We start from the raw sequence: 22,781 nt of genomic DNA on the forward strand, positions 1-22,781 counted from the left end.
TTCAAGCTATAAATCCAGAGGAACCAACGCAGAGGCTCAGCCAATGGTTTGTTTGGGGTTTTTGGCTGTCTTAGAAAATACATTTTGTGGTTCTTCTGTTCAGATCCTCATGTCAGTAAAAGGGCTTTGCAAACATGCAGCAGCTCGCTTGTATTTGCATCACTCTGCAAGTTAGAGTCATAAATCTTTCCTAAGCAAAATCTCTTACATAGAAAGAGTGAATGAGAATCACATGACTTACGGTACTTCTCCAGCCCATGGAAATCATTTCCTTGATTTCAGTAAACTTGGGATCTGGCACATACACTGGGGTCCTGAGGGTCATCAAGGGTGTTGTGTGTGAATAAAATTGTCAAAATGCTTTTACTAATCTGGGATTTACCCCTCTTTTCTTGGCTTCAGGCCTGATCTGTGGCTGTTGGTGAAACCAAGGCTGCTTCCATGGGAGCAGGACGAGGGACTTCACAGGTAGAAGATTTCCTTGAGGACAATGTGAGCATCAGGTGGCCCCAGTGCCCGTGCCTGGACAACAGACATGTACTCTGAACTGGAGTTGATGGATTTTTAAATATCCATGCATTGTGGGAATTTTAAAGAAATGTTGAAAGTAGTGCTTCTTGACTTGGAATGATTGCTAGTGCTATGAAACACACTCTTTTCTCATAAATTTAGCTGCCACTAAATGACATTTGATGTGAAAGGTGAGAATAGAAGGAAGACAATAATGTTTCACAACCACAGAATCCAATTTTAAAGAATAGAATAAGATTTTTGACTAGCTGTACGTTGACTGGTCTCTATATTTAGTGGTACATTACTTCCCCCTTTGGGCCACAGCACTGTGATTAGAGGAACAAAAATAGCAAATGTAGAGAACTGACAGTGATTGATGTAACATGATCAATAAAATGAAATTCATCTGTCTAAGCCTTAAACTACTGTGTTAAATGAGCGAAGTTCTAAGTTTAAGATCTCAGAGTTTCTTCTTTATCTCTTACAAATTAGGGGTCTCATTTCTCTATGCTTGCTTTAGCTGTACCCACATGTAACTCCACTGATTTGCATAGTGGTATACACCTGATTCATTCTTCAGAAAAGCACAGGCATCACATTTTTGCTCAAAACTGAGTGTTTTGTGTACTCAAGGATATCACTGTCAGTGTGCTTCTCATCCCTACTTCTTTATTTAAAGCCATGCAATATGTTCTTAAAGCCCCTGTGCTGGGGCGGAGAGGAGGACCCAGGCTCACCTAAGGACAAGCACTGCGAGGAGGATGCTTGCTCCTCTGCCCTTCCAAGTCCTCACTGTCCCACAAGGCAGCACACGTGGCATGGATGCCATCCCAATGCCAGCAGGGTGGTGTGGACAGTGGCCAGGGCACCGTGCAGTGAGCAAGGCCGCAAAAAGCTCTTGGCTGAGTATCAACTTCCAGCACACTGCAGCTGCAAATGGAAAAGCTGAGGCTGCATGGCATGAGCAGCAGACCTATCCATGCAGGAATGGGAAAGCTTTGTGATGGTGGTGGGGATATGAGAGCCCAGGGCCAGCAACTCTCTCCCTGGGGTGTTTGCAGCTTGTACAGGCATGGTCTGCACATGTGCAGGAGAACACGGAGCCTACATGCGTATCATTCTGGTTGATGCTTCTGGGTTTGGAGTCATCTGCTGTGTTACCACCACCTAAATGACCCTGGAGCACATCACCTTGGCTCAGATTTCCAGTTGCCAGAATTGGGCTGATATCACTAAGGTGTTGCCTGCTTTCCAGAGAGTGCTTCCACTTTGCAGAAGCCCCACCAGCCTTGCCACTGATTTTCCTTTGAGGGAAATCTTCCCCAGGGCATAGAGAGATGACACTGGTGTGTCTGGAGAGGGCTCCAGACCATGTCTGGGAGGTGAAACACCAGCTGAGGGCTGGGGAGAAAAGCAGTTGCACCGAAGTGAGCATTGCAGAGGGAAGATGGTGCCAAAAGAGCAGTCTGAACCAGTGAGATCTCTGCACTGGCTGTAGGCATCTCTTTGCAGAGAGTAGACCAGAAACTACTTGCAGTGGCCTAGAGGGAGATTCTGACTTGACAGGAAATTACTCTGAGGTTACTCTTGGTTAGTTACAGGAACAGGCTGCAGAGCTTGTCACACGTTTTTCCTTGCTGTGACACTCTCTGGGAAGCACCACCAGGCTGTGTGTGCCGGCTCTAGGAGTCTGTGCGGTAGCTCCGATGGCTGTCCCCTATGAGCTGCGTCTTTTCAGTTGCATTTGTCGGCTGAAGCACAATAGGAGTTTCTCCATCTAAACAGAGGAAGGAGACAAAAATTACTTGAAGAATCCTTCACTTGCTGTCAAAGTCAGACTTCTTTTTGGCACCACAACATTTCATCTGCTGTCCTGGCTTACGGCTTAATCTTGGCTTCAGAGACTGCTGTGTGCCTGCTGAAGAGACAGTGATGTTCACACCGCGTCCACAGATGCTCTTACACCTTGTCCAGGCATAACAGCAGATTTTAGAGTGGCTATTGCTATTGTTATTAAACTGGGCATTATTTTACGTGGTGCTTTGTGGAGGTTGGCAGGTAAGGGTCTCTGCCTGTTCCAGTAACAAGTGCTTGTTCCTGCAAATGTCGGAACGCACAGCGCTGCTGTGACTCAGCAAGCACTGACCTTGGCAGCGTGTGCAGGAGTGGGCCAGGAATGAGTCTGGAGGAAGACCAAGTTAAAAGTGAAGTAAAAAGAGAGTTAAAAGGAAAAAAAAGTGTGAGCAGTAATGTGCTTGAGGGTGAAGAAATCAGACATCCTGAAAGCCATCAAGCTATATAAAAATGTTAAATTGCATTCTGAAGTCCTATGTAATATATTTTCAATAAGATTTTGAGAACTATTGTTTTGATGAGTCTGGAACTGCCAAAAACTCATATGATCACTATATGACTTAGTATTTTGCTTTCTCATTCTATTCAGTTATGCACTTGGTTTCCCAATATATCTGTAAAAAAATACATTTGTTGCAGTGGAGAGAAGCTCAACCCTTGCAAAGTTCCCCAATGGCTGTTTGTTCACTCTGATGATGAATAACATTTATGTGCCTTTCTGTTGGGCTTCTTTCCAAGCCACCTTTTTTGGGGGACAGAGGGTGCTTGGGTCTCAGAGAGTGCCTCTTAAGGATTCAGCAATTTTGATGACGGTGCTTTCATATGAAAATCTTTGAGCTATCTCTCTCTTGAAATTAACACAGCATTTAGAGTAATTGAATACACATTATGACCTTTTTTCCCCATATGATGGAGTGCTTAGGAAAAAAATCATAATCTGACATTTCCTCTTGTTTACATGGCAGTTGGTGGGATGAATCATGGGCAGAAGATGTAACGTACAGAAGTAACTTAACCCCGAGCAGGAGCCTAATGGCATGCCATACGGCTTCCCCTCAGTGCGGGCAGAACTGCTTTGACTCCTACAATGTGAAAGGCAAGGATGATTAAATGCTGAGCAGCTTCTCTGTATGGGCAATTCCTAATTTAGACACAAGGACAAAGACAGACATGTTTCATAACTTCTAAAAGTACATGAGTAATTAATTCTTAGAGCTCAGTGCGGGTTATCGTTAGTTCGGCAGTTCCAATCCATTTTTAAGTTGCTATGTATTTTCCAGTCTTCTGAGCAGCATTCACTCCCACCCTCCGCTGCCTCCAAGTTGTTCATTTCTTGGAAGATCATTTATGGAGGGCTGGGACCAGCAGTTGCTGTAATACCCAGATGTGCAACAAGGGAACAGAACCCTTTGCAAATATGTTGTGTTGCTTCCAGCTGCTCCATGGACAGTCCTGAGCTGACACCTTCCATAAATATTTTGCTGCCAGGACCTTTCTAAGATGTATGGTGCTTTTTATCAGAGCAGGGACCTCTGGCATAATAAACTGAACAAATATAGCTTGTTAATGGAGAGCTGCAGAGTGGAGGTGCAACAGAATTCACAGTTTAAACTGCTTTCTATAGATAGCTCTTGCTCACTGTTCGCCTACATTGGTATCATATGGAGTGCGGAGGAGACAATGAAGTGCTAAAAACTGATTGCTTCTGAGTTGTGAAATTATTTTGTTACTCAAGTTCTTTTTCCTTTTTTCTTCTTTTCTTTTGGATTTCATTTTCTGTAAAGTGAAAGTTGGTCTAGAAATGTTGTGTGGTGATAACAAAACAAGAGAAGACAGCAAAGCTGACAAACCGTTTGAGTGCATCATTGAAGCACCAAGGCAATCCAAATTCAAACATCCTCTCACTTGGGGCCACAAAAATCAGCAAAAGGGTTGCCTTCAACAGGAGCAAAATCTGGCAACCTGCAGTGTGTGCGTGCATCTGAAAATAAATAAACATCACACGCCCACACTGCAGACATGTGCATGATGCTTCCCCGTGCCAGTGTCAGAGGGTCTCGGGTCATCTGTAAAACTGTGGTGTGATACAGATTACTGCATTTAATGCTTTTTTAATGTCATGTCTAAACCTCCACTCCCAGAACATGCATACTGCTTTTTCTGAGCAGAATAGCCAGCTCCAAGCAGCTCCCACTGAGCACAACAAGAACTGGTGGAGTTGCTCTCAGAGGATTTTAGAATCAGGAATTGTGATGTCTTACTTCTGTTGCGTTCCTCAGAAAAGCAAAGAATGACTATCAAATATTTGGATGTAACAAAGTATAGCCTTAGTTTCAGAATCCACATTTTGACCTCAGTAAGAAAAGTTCTGGCTAGTGATAATATGTACACTGGGTACAGCGGGAAGCAAATTAATCACTAGCCAGAGTGTTCAGTCTGTGGGCAGAGGGCATGTGAAGAATTTGGATTCTTGTATCGTTTCCTCCTCCAAAATGAAATCTGCTGCAGGACTGATTACATTTGCTTCTCAGTTACCTATGGGAACATTTCTAATCATTACATAAAAGATGTATTCATTTCTCTGGCTCTAAATTTGAAGATGTCTACTGAAAAAGCCCAATGTGCACCATTCTAAGTCACCTGAATCCTTTTGACCAGAATCCCTAAGTTCTGGCTGGGGGAAGAGAGAAAGGAAGTGCAGTTAAAGCCAGTTAAAACTGATTATCCTTCATCTTTCTAGATCACAGAATCATATTATCTTAGATTGGCCTGAGTTGAAAAGGACCACAATGATCATCGAGTTTTAACCCCCTGCTATGTGCAGGGTCACCAACCACCAGCCCAGGCTGCCCAGAGCCACATCCAGCCTGGCCTTGAATGCCTCCAGGGATGGGGCATCCACAGCCTCCTTGGGCAACCCGTTCCAGTGTGTCACTACCCCCTGTGTGAAAAACTTCCTTCTAATATCTAACCTAAACCTCCCCTGTCTCAGTTTTAAAACCATTCCCCCTTGTCCTATCACTATACACACTAGTAAACAGATGTACCCCCTGCTGTTTATATGCTCCTTTCAAATATTAGAAGGCCACAATGAGTTCTCCCCATCTATTTTCCTATCGGTTGCAGAAAAGATGCTCACATCATCCTCTGTCATGAAGTTTTAACTTTTATTCTTGATTTGTTGTTTTATTTTTTATCTAACTCTAAAATGCGTAGAATTCTACTCTAATTAAGCAAGCTGGTTTTGATGGGCAAGAAAATACAGCAAGACTGAAGAGAAGTCTAGGAAAGACAGAAATAACTCAATTTCTTCAGGCCCTACCTATACACTTAATATTGTCTTCAAAGTACTTAATACATACTGGCACTTTGCTAAACATACACTCTTTTTTTTTTTAAATTGCTATTTTGATGAGACTTGGTGGGAGTAAAGGGATAGGATGATGGCCTAAGATTGCAGAACTTGTGTCAATAGACATCACCAGTACCAAAAGGAAAGACAACGTTTTTTCCTGACTCTGGGGAAATTGGTCCTGGATTTTTGGATTTTTGGGGGCCATCAAAATGCCTGCCAAATTTTAAAAAAAATAAAAATAAAAAAGAGAGAGGCATGCAGAACTAAAAAATGTTATCCTTACAAGTTTTACCTTCTTATTTCAGACTTGATTATGGTGTCATAGATTCATAATAGATTCACAAGTATCAAGGCTAAGTTTATGTTTGCAGTTCTCAGGTGAGATCACAAAATCACAGAATTGTTTGGGTTAGAAGGGATCTTTAATGGTCATCTAGTCCAACTTCCATGCAATGAACAGGGGCATCTACAGCTAAATAAGGTTGCTCAGAGCCCCATCCAGCCTGGCTTTGAATGTGTCTCTCTTAATGTCTTACAGTATATTATATTTATTTAAAGTAATGCATTGTGTTTATAAATGTTCCACTCATTTTCTAGGGGGCCTTTGCAGTGAGTGGCCAAGTATGATCAATTTTTAAGCTGACTATATTTATTGTGATATGCCTGTAGGCAAAACCAATCTAAAAACAATATTCACTGTCATATTGGCTATATAAATAGCATTTGTTTCAATAAGGGTTTTGTGACATATTTATAGAAGGGTAAATTAGTGTGAAAAGGGAGGAAAAAACTCTTCCTGTTAAGGAAATGCGACATTTGCAGTTGCACTGTGCTAATTTAAGCATAATAAACGTAAGAATATAACAGCATAAGGCCTTCCACAACAACGGAAGCAAACAAGGATGAGCTGACTGCTTAGGTCTTTCCTCAAAACAAAACAAAACAAAACAAAACAAAACAAAACAAAACAAAACAAAACAAAACATTAATCATACTTAATATAAGTTTGCAACTGAGCAAAGGAAAAACTGGCCAGACAAAACTCTGTCTTGTTTCAACAGATGAGAATAGGGCTCTTGGATCAAAATACATGACTAGTGCCAAATAGGAAATCACCATCACCATTTTTTGGTAAAGCCAAAACCTGCAGGTGTAGATTGGGGTGTGCATCGAAGCCAAGCAAAGAGAGCTACAAGCAGTGAAGGCGTCCTGCTGCCTCAAGCCCGTGCTTTGGAGTTTTTGTTAGTGTCAGGCATAGCAGGGAGTTAAATTGGTGAGAGCAACACACTTCTTAGAGAGGATTAGTTTTTATCTGGATTGTATCCAAGATTTGGCTCTTGGTGACAGCATAATTGCTACTACCAGTGCAGAAAACAGAGAGCAGCTTGGGGTAGAGGGGGCAGTTCCCATTCAGCCATTCTTAGGCTGCTGCACAACCTCACTGATGGAAGCTCTGCTTCTTTTCTTTAGCCTTTTCTTGAATGGGTTGGCCCATGTCAGTAAGCAGTGGATTTTACCTGAATGAAAAGTGGATGTGCTAATTCAGGCAGGTGAGATGTGGCAAGCACTCGCCCAGGCAGAGCCTGATGCATACATGCAGGATCTAGGATATGAAACAACAGGGGTATGTGGGTTAGAGGGTGAACAACTCTTCAGATGAGCCCTGAGACTTATAATGTTTGTGTCTAATGGGAGTTAAAGGATATATTTAGTTATTGGTGCCACATTTAGGTTTTCATGAACACGCAACTTGAGAAGTTCATCTGGTCATGGTGTTAGCTGGAGAGAACTGGCATATCTCCATCCAGGTCTGGAGCCAGCCTGAACATCACAAGCAGAACATCTGGCCTACAGGTTCTGAACAGCTTTGTTGCACAGTAAGCCACACACCTCTTTCCATGTCGTTCTTAATTTGCTCTTCCAAGTCTTCTGGAGACACGAAGAACTCCTGTTCTTCCCCTTCGGGTGCTTTGGGTTTGCACTTTCCACAGCAGCAGTTGAAGCAGCAGCAGAGGCAGCAGCAGAGGTAGCAGCCCGTCAGGAGGCCACAGACTGCAAACAGACCCTGGGTTAAGGACAGAAAGGAAAACTCCATGAGCAATGACCTTCCTGAAACTTGTGGCAGCCTCTGCAAAGAGGCTCATCGAAGGAACTCAGGCTCCCACATGCTTGGTACTCAGAGTAGTGCAGGCTGGACAGGGGCCTAAGTAAGGACCAGACCTTCCAGAGCCCTCCTCACCCACCAGCTCCTATATGATGCTCAGGATCACATCTACCACCAACCAACAGGTCCCTGCACGCCCAACTCTTCAAAGTCTGTCTTCAGCTGGCGGCCCTCGGAAAACACCTCCAGGCAGTATGCAAAACCACACCCACCTTAAAATGACTCATTTCCATCTTAAAAATGACTCATTTGCCCAAGCTCTTTTTCTCAAATGCTTATTTACTGGCAGGTTCTTGTCAATAACAAAGCCAAGAGAAAAAGAAGCAAAGACCCAGATGCATCCCACATAACTTTAGGCACTAAACTAAGGCATCTAAATTAGGACTGTAGTCTCCATGAGCTTCCCACCTAGGTGATGGAAAGTTAAAAGCTCTTCCAGAGGGTGATTCAGCCCTGGGAGGACTTGAGTTGCCCATTGGAGGTATTTCTTTCTTCTATTTAGCCTGCGCAGGAGCAGAGGTGACAGCTCCTAAATTAGACTTTTTGGGCTGTGGGTTCTTGATCTGGGAACTTTGGTAACAAGAAGCTCTCACCAGCATCGACTGGATCACTGTTGTCCCTGGTGCACAAAGTGTGAAGGCTTTAGCAGAGCCAGCATGGCTCCTAGAGCTGAGAGCAGTGATCTCAGCCAGACCTCTCAGCCAGTTTTCTTCCTGCAGATCAGGTCACTGTCTGGGTTTCCAGCACAATTCCACAAATACTTGTGCTCCACAACTCCACTGAGTGCCACATGGTGATGGTGGGACAGGGGCTGCAGGAGGGGAGTCTGTAGGATGGCACTGACTTCTGGTGTTCTTATGCATGTGCCCAGACCTGAGCAAGGTGTTTGTGGTTAAGAGGAAGCCTCCACATGTCTTCATGGACATAGTATTATAAGAGAAAAGCAGAGCCAGTGACATTCCTGAAAGGGGAATTACAGCTGATATGTGGAATATGCTTGTATAAAGACAGAACACCTTTGTGGACACCAGATATGCATGAGTTAGCTTGAAGATATATCTGAGCTTTAGTGTTATAGGTATCCAGGCTGTCCTTTTCTACATACAGTTTGACTTACATGCTCTTGCACTTATGTTCATAAATAAATATGCTGGTGAAGAAGAAATAAAGCCCAGATTCCAGAGTATTGACAATGAAGCTGTGTAACTAACAGTTATGTCTCAGGCAGCATTAACTTGGGCTTTGAAGGTAGTAAGATCATTACATGCATAATATTTACTATTAATATGTTTGCAGGCTCACGGCCAATGATAATCCATTCCATTCACAGATATACGAAGAGTGGTCAAGATGTCTTTAAAAGACAAGAAGGACTCAGACATACTGTTTTAAAATGTTTTCCTTCCATCTGACATCTGAAACTGTTAGAAATCTCAGAATCCCTGACAGAAGTTAAACACCTGTTTATCATTTATGGCATAATGGAGAAAAAAATCAGCACAACTGACAGAATGAAAAAAAGAATGTGTATAAAGCCAAATATATACTTGAATTTATTAACAGTACTTCAAATGTTCAATTTTTTTTTAATTTAAAATATCATAGTTGGTAAATCAGGAACTCTAATGTGATCAATAAGCTGTCTTCACAATGAACAACTCCTTTGCCTGCCAGTGGATGAGCAGTTCAAGTACCCATTATTCATGTTAGTATGTTCCAAGATTAATATGACTGCTAAGAAGACCGACACTTCCAAAAAAGTAATTTTCACTTTGCATTTCTCTTTTCATTTGATTTTTTTTTACTTCTAATGATGCACCTCCTTGTGATTGTCTGATTTTCTGAGTGTGAGTGTGATAGGGAAGAGGATTTACCAGGAATTTTGGTAGTTGAAAAAGATAAGGAGCAAAAGATGTTGCCTCTACCTTCTTCAGACCAGAATGGAAGAAATTAGAAGTACAGAAATCATCTACAGTCAGACTTCAATAATATTCTGATAGATCTTACAAAAATCTGAAACTGACCCAGCATTTGTACATGAGAAAAAAAGAGATGAGGAATAGTGACCTCAGTTTGGAAAAAAAAGAAAAAAAAAACATTTGGTGACCTGTCTGTGCTTTAGAGGTGGCAAGTTTTTGGGATGGAGGAGGGGCAGAGAGACTGCTGGTAACAATTCTCAGGTGTTGCATATTTTGGATTTCTCCTGGGTATTCTGCACAGAATTCTTAAAACCCAGGAAGCGATGACAAATTTTTCTGGAATATTCAGTGTATCTCTTCTCATCTGTAGGATATAGCTCCCTTCAATCTATCCACACACTCCTTTAGCTCTTAGAGATTTACTAGTTTCTCTCCAGTTTCTGTTGCTCTTCTTATGAATCAAAGCCAAAGCAGTTATTTCTGTTCCTGATATGGTAACCACAGAGGATCTTGCACTTTATAAAATCTGTTAACAGTCAGCAAGCAGAAGAGGAAATAAAATCTAGATGTGAAGAAAAACTTGTTTATCAAGACTGCTTGAGGAGTCAATACAGCTGTTCTCTCAGCTCTGAGGGAATGCTTCCTGGCACCAGAGCCGTGACAAAGAGGTTGAAGAAGAGTATGAAAGGACAGCAAAGGGAAGAGGGAAGGATCCATCAGTGACAGAAAGCAGCAGTGAGGGAGTCCAGCCTGCAGAAGGATTTAGCTGCAGCAACTGCAGGTAGGCAGCCTCCAGGCAGCTTCTGAGGAGGCCACTCCAGCTGTATGGCTGTCATTTCAACGTTGGGAATTTTTTGCATTTGAAACATTTCCATATGATCCAACGTACAAATTATGGCTTCCCAGACCCACAGAACTGCGCAAAGTGATCTCCCTGTTGCAAAGAGTGGTGAAGCACTGGCCTGATCCATCATGAACACAGTGCGTGTTCCACCGATCTCAGAGCTGTCATAGCATGCTTGCTTCGTGCAGTTCAGACCATTTTTCATTTGTTCCAGCAGAGCCCTTGCTTTCTGGTCGTTTTGTTTCTGGGAACTGGTAGGGAGAGCATGAATTTTGCATGCTGGTTTGTTACATTTCTGTAACATCTCATTTCTGCTGAAACACCAGAATTTGACATATAGAAACACTGGGGGACAACAGTGACATAATAGAGCACACAAACGCAACTCTTATCACTAGAGCACTCCGTGATGTGTTTTCCCTTGAACAATATATCAGCATTTGATGCATCATGCTCTTCTTTTCCTGATCTCTTATTCCATTCCTCAGTTCTCACTTCTTCCACATCCCTTCTCTCACCCCCTCACCACAGACTGACAGGGCACATATATGGCACCATAATCCCACAGTGTTATGTATTATTATTGCTTACTTATGCCGACTGCTATATATAGCAAAGAACACAGCTATATTTGTACTGTAATAACTTATTAACTGGTTGTCACATAAGTGGGCCTTCTCATTTTTGAACAATGAGTCACTTTCATTTAGTCATTACAGAAAAGAAAGTCAAAGTTATCCTGAAGCACCAGATTCAAATCTAATTAATGTCTGAAAGTGTTACAAAATGTGCATTCAACTATTTACCAAGTTAGAAAGAAAAAGATATTTTATATTAGCTCTCTTCTGAATTGATGGTATATCTGCCACTCTTAATTTTCCAATATTTATTATTGCTTAATTACACTTTTATTAGCATTTTAAATCCTGATCCTACTCTATCAAATACCATGTTTTTCAAAGGGTTCCTTGTATATGTAAGCACCTGTGTGCATAGCAGTACTTTTCAACAGAAAATAGCAGCTTACCTTTGCCCACCAGCTAGAGAGCATGAAATATGTGTTAACATTTTCCTCCCCGAACTGTTCTGCCACGTAGAGCCCCAAGGATCCATACTTGTCATATATGTTTCTCTTGGAGAGATCAGTCAGTGTTGCATGAGCATTGTTAATCTCTTTAAATTTTTCGGCAGCCTCTGGATTGTCAGGGTTCTTGTCAGGATGATATTTCAGGGCCAATTTTCTTAAACAGGGGAAAAAAAAAAAACACAAGGAAAAAAAAATCTGTAGTGTGTACATATATGTTTATTTACAAAGATACAAATAAAGCATTGCAAATAGACTCAATTATTTTGAACACGGTGTTCACCCTGGGCCTTCTTATTTCCAGATCTAATGCATGCAGAGCATTCAGTGAAAGGAAAATGCCACTGCAAATGAAAGGTGTTTTTTTGTTTATTTGTTTAAGAATTGTTCTGCTTACACTAAGCATGACAGTTGTGCCTTGATACTTAGTCAGCTCCCAAGGTCATTGAGGAAGAGATGCTGAAAGCATAGATTTTAGCATAATAATAAATCACAAGCATTTGTTGCGCTACACTGCACTACATTTATCTGGTGATTTGCATCCATTAGCAGGTTTCAACAAAGGTAAATATTTTGTGAAAGTTTTTTTTAAAAAAACATTGTTTATCCCATCAAAATTATCTTTATAGTAAGTGTCTGATTGTTTATCAACAGTAACTATATTAAAATTTTGTAAACAACATCTGTGTTTGCAGGAGCTTAGACAGTGATGAGGAAGAACAAATGAAGGAGTTGAAAGAGCATCTTTCTGAAGTACATGATGGAAAGGCATAGTGAATTAGCCCCAATTTCTGATGCCTGCCTTTGGGCCTAATTTGCCAGTGCCCCATTTCAGAAACAGTCTTATTACAGCAGAAGCTGACTGCTGACTGCTTTGGGCTGTCTGTGCTGCTTAGGCCTTTGCTGGGACAGAGCTCAGTGCTGTCACTTTTCTCTGACTGCTCTCATTGCTATGGCATCTACGTACAGCTTCAACTTGTAAGCAGCAGCACAGGACCACAGGTTCACAAATAACACTGGGGACATGCAGCTTTGGACAAAGGAAGGTTGGCTTCCAAGCACGCTGGAGCAGTGTGAGCTCACATGTACCTGCAGAACAAGCACAGACGTGTATCTCGTCGAAAATCTCGCTCCCTTTGAAACAGTGGCAATAAGATTTTCCCAGGACCTTTATTTAATGACTAGTGCTGACCTCTAGTGGCATTAAAAGCGATTGAGTAGTGTGTTCCCTTCCGCCATCCTCCCCTAAACCCAGTTATGGGATATTTTGTGAACGTCCTTTCTGAGTGCTTCCTGCCCATTATGCCAAAGCAAACAAACAAATCAACGAATTAATGAGAAAGTAAATAAGTAAATAAATTGTGATACGAAGGCTGTGTGCCCACATTTACTTTAATAAATCTATCCTCTGAGAGGGGTACTGCTTGACTTTCTACTGAAGTCTCAGTACACATTATTCACCTGGTAAAATGCTACTGCTTTGCTCTTGATGCAAGTTCATGTCTTAGAGACATTTTGGCGATATCAGGACTGATATAAACCTGGGATTAGCCTCTGCCAACAGTCTTTCCAGTTCTGTACACTGAACTCAAATAATCTTCTCATAGATCATAACAATGCCTTAAACATATCTCTAATAAAATAAATAAGTTCATGTTCAGCCAGATTTAATATACTGTGCATACGGTACCTTAAACGTTATAAAAAATGAAATAGGAAAACTGGAGAAACAAGTTAATTCTTGCATGACTGATGACATAATGTACCATCCAAGTATTCAAGTAGCTTATGCAATCTATTCCTTTTCTTAGCTGAAAACAAAACCTAGCAATTATAATGAAAAATAGGAGAAACATTGCTCTCAAAACTCATGATTGGCTAGAAGGATCAGACAATCAATCTCTGGCCATTCTCCAAAAAACTAACAGACCCAAAGACCTCTTCTGCCCTCTTCATATCCCCTCAGATCTCATAAAAATAATAATTTGAACTCTATGTAATTTCAAAGAGTGAAAAATATGCTAGTTGCATGCTGCTATAGCTTAGGACTGCTTTATAATGTTAACAGCATTCAACAAAGTGCTGTTAATAAAACAGGAGACATATTCTTCAGTTTTGGGAAAACTCACTAAAAATATTACAATAACGAAACAACTCTCCACACATGAAGATAACCTAAAATAATCAGTGATAATTTAGTAGTGGGACAGAGATCTATATGCTGCACGTGTAATTCTTATGAATGAGAGAAAGAACTCCATTAAGTTCAGCCCAAAAAACGAGTGAGGACAAGAACTACAAGACAGAATTGTCTTCTATGACAGGGTTACAGTGCTGATGGATGTGGGAGGAGAAACTCACATCATCTACTTGGACTTGTGAAAAACATCTGACAGTGTCCCACACCACATCTAAGCCTCCAAATCAGAGAAACAAAATTTGATGGAAAGACCATTTTCTGGAAAAGGAATTGGTTGGACAGCAAGGATCAACGATTGATCAAAATGAGACTGTCCATGGAATGGCAAAATGAGTTATTTTTTACTGGAGAGAAGCAGAATCCCTTATTGCGAACACACTGGAATGTTTCCCGACAAATGGGATTCTGCATTTTACATGGGAATTTGTGAGAAGAAGAAAGAATAGTGATTGTCAGAAAAGCATAGAGTATGGAGAGCCTCACGTTCTCTCAAGAGAACAAAGAAGTGGAATTGTGTCCACAGGGCCTGTGTGCAGGCGGACTTGAACATTAGCTGCAAAAGCCATGGAAAATTTCTAAGTAATACTCACGTCTTCATACAGGTGGAGGTTGTCTTAAAATGATCACAGCACAGCAAGGAGTGTAGAGCTTGGAAAAAAAAAGTGATGTTGTGTGAGCTACAACTCTGGCTACAGAGAATGGAGAGAACTCCTGAAAGCAATTTGATGAAGCACTGAATGGGATCTTTAGCAAAGAAAGTGCTTCTCAGCATCATCTCATTCCTTCTGCAATGGAGGCAGGAATACCATGCCCATTTGGAGCCTTTGTGTTGAAAACCAACTTGGTAGCTCTGAAAATGGAGAACGCTAGCATGCTAGCAGGATTTTTATCAGGCAATAGCACTCACGTGCAAGAAAGGATCCATCAGTATGGGCTTATCCACAGCATGGCAACATGAGATTTTTCTCTGGAGTAAAGCAGCCTCTTATTGCGAGCACAGACTGGAATTGTTCCTGACCAATAGGATTCTGCATTTTTCCCTTGAATTTCTGAGAAGAATAAGGAACAATGAACCTCACTAAGGCAGTGAGCTGCTAAAAATTTGAGGAGAAACTGGCTTCCTTCTTTCAGGAGAATAGACCAGTGCAATTGTGTCTAGAAGGGCTGTCTGCAGGCTGACTTGAGCTTTGGCAGCAAAAGCCCTGGAAAACCTCTAAGTAATAGCCAAGTCTTCTTACAAGTGGAGGCTGTCTTAGAATGATCTCAGCACAACATGTAGCATGGAGCTTGAAAAAAAGGGGATGGGGATACTGTGCAGGGTGTTTCCAGTTGTTCTGAGACTGTAGAGGAGTCGGATGAGTGGATGAATGATGATGAGGTGCCTGAGCAGATGACAAAAGTGAGTGGAGTGTAACAGGGCGGAGTATCTCAGGGATGTGCGTCCTGTGTTTCTGGCAAGGAGGAGAGTGAAATGGAAGGCTGTGTTGGTTTTCAGGAAGTGCTGCTAGTGAGGGGAGTGCATGAAGTACTCAGAAAGGTGCAGTGCTGTCGGAGGTGAGCGTGTCTGGGTGTGGAGTGGGAGCAGTGGCATTGTTGTGCTGTGTTATGGCCGTGGGAATAATGCAGATGGGAGCATGAAGGGTGTGGTGCAGGGCAGGTCCCTGTGATTCCTTCGATAGCTCAGCTGGTAGAGCGGAGGACTGTAGGCTCCCTTGCACGGCCATCCTTAGGTCGCTGGTTCAACTCCGGCTCGAAGGAGTGCTCTTTTGGCTCTTGCCCCGACTGAGTCTGCAGCTCTGCTGCATTTGGAACGCTGGCCACGCATCTTGCTTTTGATGGGATCGGAAGCTGGAGCTCTGGCGGGCCGTGGAGAAGAGGACGTTGCTCTGTGGTGGTTTCTGTAGAAGGCAGGGCAGGTGGTGTTGGCCTTGAGCACCTGTGTATTTGGAGGGAGCTGCACCAGCACCTGGAAATTGGGAGTGATTGTTGGGTTTGTGAAGAGGGGTGCTGGGTGGTCAAGAGCTGTGTGCAGGGCCATGTGGCTGAGAGGTTGCTGTATGAGAGCTGAGGGGAGGTGATGTGCAGGCTGTGTGCTGGGGAATTAGCTCAAGTGGTAGAGCGCTCGCTTAGCATGTGAGAGGCAGCGGGATCGATGCCCGCATTCTCCAATGCTTTTCATCCTCTTGCCTGTGCTCTTCTCATGAGGGGACACGCTGGCCTCTGGGGTTCTGTCCTGAGACATCTGTGTGCCCGTACTTCAGAAGACAAAGAGAGGTCCAGGAGGCAACTTGTTGAAGGACGTAATGGGGTCTGGAGCGAAGAAAGTGCTTCTCAGCATGATCTCATCACTTGGGCAATGTCAGCAAGAGCACCATGCCCGCTTTGGGGCTTCCGTTTACAAAGACGACTTGTTAGATTTGAAAGTTGAGGAAGCATGCCAGCAGGATGTTTTTGGGGCAGTAGCACTTACGTGCAAGGACAGATCTATCAATGTGGGCTTATCCACGACATGGAAATATCAGTCGTTTTCTTTTGTGTTTTTTTTTTTTTTGAGAGAGAACCAGAACTCCTTATTGTGAGCACAGACTGGAATGTTTCCTGCAAATAGTATTTTGGATTTTACTCTGGAATTTGTGTGAGGAAGAAACCACTGCGAACCTCGCTGGAGCATAGAGCTGTTAACAAGAAATGGTGATATTCAGATTCTATCATTGAGAGAACAAAGTAGGAGAAATGTGTCCAAGGGGGCTGAGCACTCTCTGTTTGCTGGCTGGCTTCAACTTCGGCTACAAATGCAGCTAAAGCCCTCTCCTGGATACCCAAACCTTCTTACAGGTGGAGTTTGTCTATACAAGGATCGCAGCACAGCATGGAGTGCGGAGCGTGCAAAAAAGGGGATTTTGTGCAGGATTGTTGCAGTAGTTCTGCGACCGCAGAGGAGGCAGGTGAGTGGATGAATGATGATGAGGTGGCTGAGCAGAGGTCAAAAGTGATTGGAGTGTGATTGGGTGGAGAATAGTTTCTTGGGGCTGAGTTTCCTGAGGTTCTGGCAACATGAAGAGTGAAATGGAAGGCTGTGCTGTTTTTCGGTTGGTGCTACTAGAGAAGTGAGTACATGAACTCCCGTTGAAGGTGCAGTGCTGTCGGAGATGAGCGTGTCTGGGTGTGGAGTGGGAGCAGAGGCGTGGTTGTGCTGCGTTATGGCCATAGGAATAATGCGGATGGGAGCGTGAAGGGTGTGGTGCAGGGCAGGTCCCTGTGATTCCTTCGATAGCTCAGCTGGTAGAGCGGAGGACTGTAGGCTCCCTTGCACGGCCATCCTTAGGTCGCTGGTTCAACTCCGGCTCGAAGGAGTGCTCTTTTGGCTCTTGCCCCGACTGAGTCTGCAGCTCTGGTGCATTTGGAACGCTGGCCACGCATCTTGCTTTTGATGGGATCGGAAGCTGGAGCTCTGGCGGGCCGTGGAGAAGAGGACGTTGCTCTGTGGTGGATTCTGTAGAAGACAGGGCAGGTGGTGTTGGCCTTGAGCACCTGTGTGTTTGAAGGGAGCTGCACCAGCACCTGGAAATTGGGAGTGGTTGTTGGGTTTGTGAAGAAGGGTGCTGGGTGGTCAAGAGTTGTGTGCAGGGCCATGTGGCTGAGAGGTTGCTGTATGAGAGCTGAGGGGAGGTGATGTGCAGGCTGTGTGCTGGGGAATTAGCTCAAGTGGTAGAGCGCTCGCTTAGCATGTGAGAGGCAGCGGGATCGATGCCCGCATTCTCCAATGCTTTTCAGCCCCATGCCTGCATTCTTGGCAGAATTGACAGTATGGCCTCTGGAGCTGTATCGGGAGACCTCTGTGTGCTGGGCTACAGAGGAAGGATAGAGCTCCTGAAAGCAACTTGTTGAAGGACGTAATGGGGTCTGGAGCAAAGTAATTGTCTCCCTGCAGTTCCTCATCGCTTCTGCAATGGTGGCAGGAATACCATGCCCATTTGGAGCCTTTGTGTTGAAAACCAACTTGGTAGCTCTGAAAATGGAGAACGCTAGCATGCTAGCAGGATTTTTATCAGGCAATAGCACTCACGTGCAAGAAAGGATCCATCAGTATGGGCTTATCCACAGCATGGCAACATGAGATTTTTCTCTGGAGTAAAGCAGCCTCTTATTGCGAGCACAGACTGGAATTGTTCCTGACCAATAGGATTCTGCATTTTTCCCTTGAATTTCTGAGAAGAATAAGGAACAATGAACCTCACTAAGGCAGTGAGCTGCTAAAAATTTGAGGAGAAACTGGCTTCCTTCTTTCAGGAGAATAGACCAGTGCAATTGTGTCTAGAAGGGCTGCCTGCAGGCTGACTTGAGCTTTGGCAGCAAAAGCCCTGGAAAACCTCTAAGTAATAGCCAAGTCTTCTTACAAGTGGAGGCTGTCTTAGAATGATCTCAGCACAACATGTAGCATGGAGCTTGAAAAAAAGGGGATGGGGATACTGTGCAGGGTGTTTCCAGTTGTTCTGAGACTGTAGAGGAGTCGGATGAGTGGATGAATGATGATGAGGTGCCTGAGCAGATGACAAAAGTGAGTGGAGTGTAACAGGGCGGAGTATCTCAGGGATGTGCGTCCTGTGTTTCTGGCAAGGAGGAGAGTGAAATGGAAGGCTGTGTTGGTTTTCAGGAAGTGCTGCTAGTGAGGGGAGTGCATGAAGTACTCAGAAAGGTGCAGTGCTGTCGGAGGTGAGCGTGTCTGGGTGTGGAGTGGGAGCAGTGGCATTGTTGTGCTGTGTTATGGCCGTGGGAATAATGCAGATGGGAGCATGAAGGGTGTGGTGCAGGGCAGGTCCCTGTGATTCCTTCGATAGCTCAGCTGGTAGAGCGGAGGACTGTAGGCTCCCTTGCACGGCCATCCTTAGGTCGCTGGTTCAACTCCGGCTCGAAGGAGTGCTCTTTTGGCTCTTGCCCCGACTGAGTCTGCAGCTCTGGTGCATTTGGAACGCTGGCCACGCATCTTGCTTTTGATGGGATCGGAAGCTGGAGCTCTGGCGGGCCGTGGAGAAGAGGACGTTGCTCTGTGGTGGATTCTGTAGAAGACAGGGCAGGTGGTGTTGGCCTTGAGCACCTGTGTGTTTGGAGGGAGCTGCACCAGCACCTGGAAATTGGGAGTGGTTGTTGGGTTTGTGAAGAAGGGTGCTGGGTGGTCAAGAGTTGTGTGCAGGGCCATGTGGCTGAGAGGTTGCTGTATGAGAGCTGAGGGGAGGTGATGTGCAGGCTGTGTGCTGGGGAATTAGCTCAAGTGGTAGAGCGCTCGCTTAGCATGTGAGAGGCAGAGGGATCGATGCCCGCATTCTCCAATGCTTTTCATCCTCTTGCCTGCGCTCTTATCATAAGGGGACACGCTGGCCTCTGGAGCTGTATCGGGAGACCTCTCTGCTGCGCTGCAGGGAAGAGCTCCTGAAAGCCACTTGACGAAGTACAGAATGGGATCTTTAGCAAAGAAATTGCTTCTCAGCATCATCTCATTACTTGGGCAGTGTTGTCCAGGGTACCATGCCCATTTGGAGCCATAGTGTGCAATTAAAATTAGTTAGGTAAGACAGCTGAGAAGTGGAACTGGCCAGCAGGCTGTTTATGGGGCTCTCGCGCTTTCCCTGGAAGAAATAGCATTCAATATTGGACTATCCAAGGCATGGCAAAAGGAGTTCTTTTTTTCTGGAGAGAAGCAGAATCCCTTATTGCAAACACGCACTAGCGTGTTTCCTGCCAAACAGGACTCTGCACTTTACTCTGGAATTTGTGAGAAGAAGAAAGAATGGTGGATGTCACTGAATCGTTGAGCTGTTAAAAAGATATGCAGAAACTGACTTTGTCTCATTAGGGTAACAAAGCAGTGGAATTGTGTGCGCGGGTGCTGTGTCCTCTGTATTTACTGGCTGGCTTGAACCAGCATCTTGTATGTGAAGGGATCAGAGGCTGGAGCTCTGGCGGGCCGTGGAGAAGAGGACGTTGCTCTGTGGTGGTTTCTGTAGAAGACAGGGCAGGTGGTGTTGGCCTTGAGCACCTGTGTGTTTGAAGGGAGCTGCACCAGCACCTGGAAATTGGGAGTGGTTGTTGGGTTTGTGAAGAAGGGTGCTGGGTGGTCAAGAGCTGTGTGCAGGGCCATGTGGCTGAGAGGTTGCTGTATGAGAGCTGAGGGGAGGTGATGTGCAGGCTGTGTGCTGGGGAATTAGCTCAAGTGGTAGAGCGCTCGCTTAGCATGTGAGAGGCAGCGGGATCGATGCCCGCATTCTCCAATGCTTTTCAGCCCCATGCCTGCATTCTTGGTAGAATTGACAGTATGGCCTCTGGAGCTGTATCGGGAGACCTCTGTGTGCTGGGCTACAGAGGAAGGATAGAGCTCCTGAAAGCAACTTGTTGAAGGACGTAATGGGGTCTGGAGCAAAGTAATTGTCTCCCTGCAGTTCCTCATCGCTTCTGCAATGGTGGCAGGAATACCATGCCCATTTGGAGCCTTTGTGTTGAAAACCAACTTGGTAGCTCTGAAAATGGAGAACGCTAGCATGCTAGCAGGATTTTTATCAGGCAATAGCACTCACGTGCAAGAAAGGATCCATCAGTATGGGCTTATCCACAGCATGGCAACATGAGATTTTTCTCTGGAGTAAAGCAGCCTCTTATTGCGAGCACAGACTGGAATTGTTCCTGACCAATAGGATTCTGCATTTTTCCCTTGAATTTCTGAGAAGAATAAGGAACAATGAACCTCACTAAGGCAGTGAGCTGCTAAAAATTTGAGGAGAAACTGGCTTCCTTCTTTCAGGAGAATAGACCAGTGCAATTGTGTCTAGAAGGGCTGTCTGCAGGCTGACTTGAGCTTTGGCAGCAAAAGCCCTGGAAAACCTCTAAGTAATAGCCAAGTCTTCTTACAAGTGGAGGCTGTCTTAGAATGATCTCAGCACAACATGTAGCATGGAGCTTGAAAAAAAGGGGATGGGGATACTGTGCAGGGTGTTTCCAGTTGTTCTGAGACTGTAGAGGAGTCGGATGAGTGGATGAATGATGATGAGGTGCCTGAGCAGATGACAAAAGTGAGTGGAGTGTAACAGGGCGGAGTATCTCAGGGATGTGCGTCCTGTGTTTCTGGCAAGGAGGAGAGTGAAATGGAAGGCTGTGTTGGTTTTCAGGAAGTGCTGCTAGTGAGGGGAGTGCATGAAGTACTCAGAAAGGTGCAGTGCTGTCGGAGGTGAGCGTGTCTGGGTGTGGAGTGGGAGCAGTGGCATTGTTGTGCTGTGTTATGGCCGTGGGAATAATGCAGATGGGAGCATGAAGGGTGTGGTGCAGGGCAGGTCCCTGTGATTCCTTCGATAGCTCAGCTGGTAGAGCGGAGGACTGTAGGCTCCCTTGCACGGCCATCCTTAGGTCGCTGGTTCAACTCCGGCTCGAAGGAGTGCTCTTTTGGCTCTTGCCCCGACTGAGTCTGCAGCTCTGGTGCATTTGGAACGCTGGCCACGCATCTTGCTTTTGATGGGATCGGAAGCTGGAGCTCTGGCGGGCCGTGGAGAAGAGGACGTTGCTCTGTGGTGGTTTCTGTAGAAGACAGGGCAGGTGGTGTTGGCCTTGAGCACCTGTGTGTTTGGAGGGAGCTGCACCAGCACCTGGAAATTGGGAGTGATTGTTGGGTTTGTGAAGAGGGGTGCTGGGTGGTCAAGAGCTGTGTGCAGGGCCATGTGGCTGAGAGGTTGCTGTATGAGAGCTGAGGGGAGGTGATGTGCAGGCTGTGTGCTGGGGAATTAGCTCAAGTGGTAGAGCGCTCGCTTAGCATGTGAGAGGCAGCGGGATCGATGCGCGCATTCTCCAATGCTTTTCATCCTCTTGCTTGTGCTCTTTTCATGAGGGGACACGCTGGCCTCTGGGGTTCTGTCCTGAGACATCTGTGTGCCCGTACTTCAGAAGACAAAGAGAGGTCCAGGAGGCAACTTGTTGAAGGACGTAATGGGGTCTGGAGCGAAGAAAGTGCTTCTCAGCATGATCTCATCACTTGGGCAATGTCAGCAAGAGCACCATGCCCGCTTTGGGGCTTCCGTTTACAAAGACGACTTGTTAGATTTGAAAGTTGAGGAAGCATGCCAGCAGGATGTTTTTGGGGCAGTAGCACTTACGTGCAAGGACAGATCTATCAATGTGGGCTTATCCACGACATGGAAATATCAGTTGTTTTCTTTTGTTTTTTTTTTTTTTTGAGAGAGAACCAGAACTCCTTATTGTGAGCACAGACTGGAATGTTTCCTGCAAATAGTATTTTGGATTTTACTCTGGAATTTGTGTGAGGAAGAAACCACTGTAAACCTCGCTGGAGCGTAGAGCTGTTAACAAGAAATGGTGATATTCAGATTCTATCATTGAGAGAACAAAGTAGGAGAAATGTGTCCAAGGGGGCTGAGCACTCTCTGTTTGCTGGCTGGCTTCAACTTCGGCTACAAATGCAGCTAAAGCCCTCTCCTGGATACCCAAACCTTCTTACAGGTGGAGTTTGTCTACACAAGGATCGCAGCACAGCATGGAGTGCGGAGCGTGCAAAAAAGGGGATTTTGTGCAGGATTGTTGCAGTAGTTCTGCGACCGCAGAGGAGGCAGGTGAGTGGATGAATGATGATGAGGTGGCTGAGCAGAGGTCAAAAGTGATTGGAGTGTGATTGGGTGGAGAATAGTTTCTTGGGGCTGAGTTTCCTGAGGTTCTGGCAACATGAAGAGTGAAATGGAAGGCTGTGCTGTTTTTCGGTTGGTGCTACTAGAGAAGTGAGTACATGAACTCCCGTTGAAGGTGCAGTGCTGTCGGAGATGAGCGTGTCTGGGTGTGGAGTGGGAGCAGAGGCGTG

General features: G+C 44.7%; 1 protein-coding gene across 1 annotated transcript in view; it reads right to left on the reverse strand.

Moving 5' to 3' along the window:
* Positions 1-2,195: 2,195 nt before the first annotated feature.
* Positions 2,196-22,781, reverse strand: part of DNAJC5B (DnaJ heat shock protein family (Hsp40) member C5 beta) — a gene marked incomplete at both ends in the record, with an annotated part of 33,633 nt that continues 13,047 nt past the window's right edge. Inside the window, 3 exons of the mRNA XM_079534033.1 lie at positions 2,196-2,290; positions 7,613-7,787; positions 11,677-11,890. Coding sequence (XP_079390159.1) covers positions 2,196-2,290; positions 7,613-7,787; positions 11,677-11,890 — 484 coding nt within the window. The remainder of the gene's footprint in view (positions 2,291-7,612; positions 7,788-11,676; positions 11,891-22,781) is intronic.

Source organism: Tetrao urogallus (assembly GCF_951394365.1).
Source record: "Tetrao urogallus genome assembly, chromosome: 3".
Lineage (NCBI taxonomy): Eukaryota > Metazoa > Chordata > Aves > Galliformes > Phasianidae > Tetrao > Tetrao urogallus.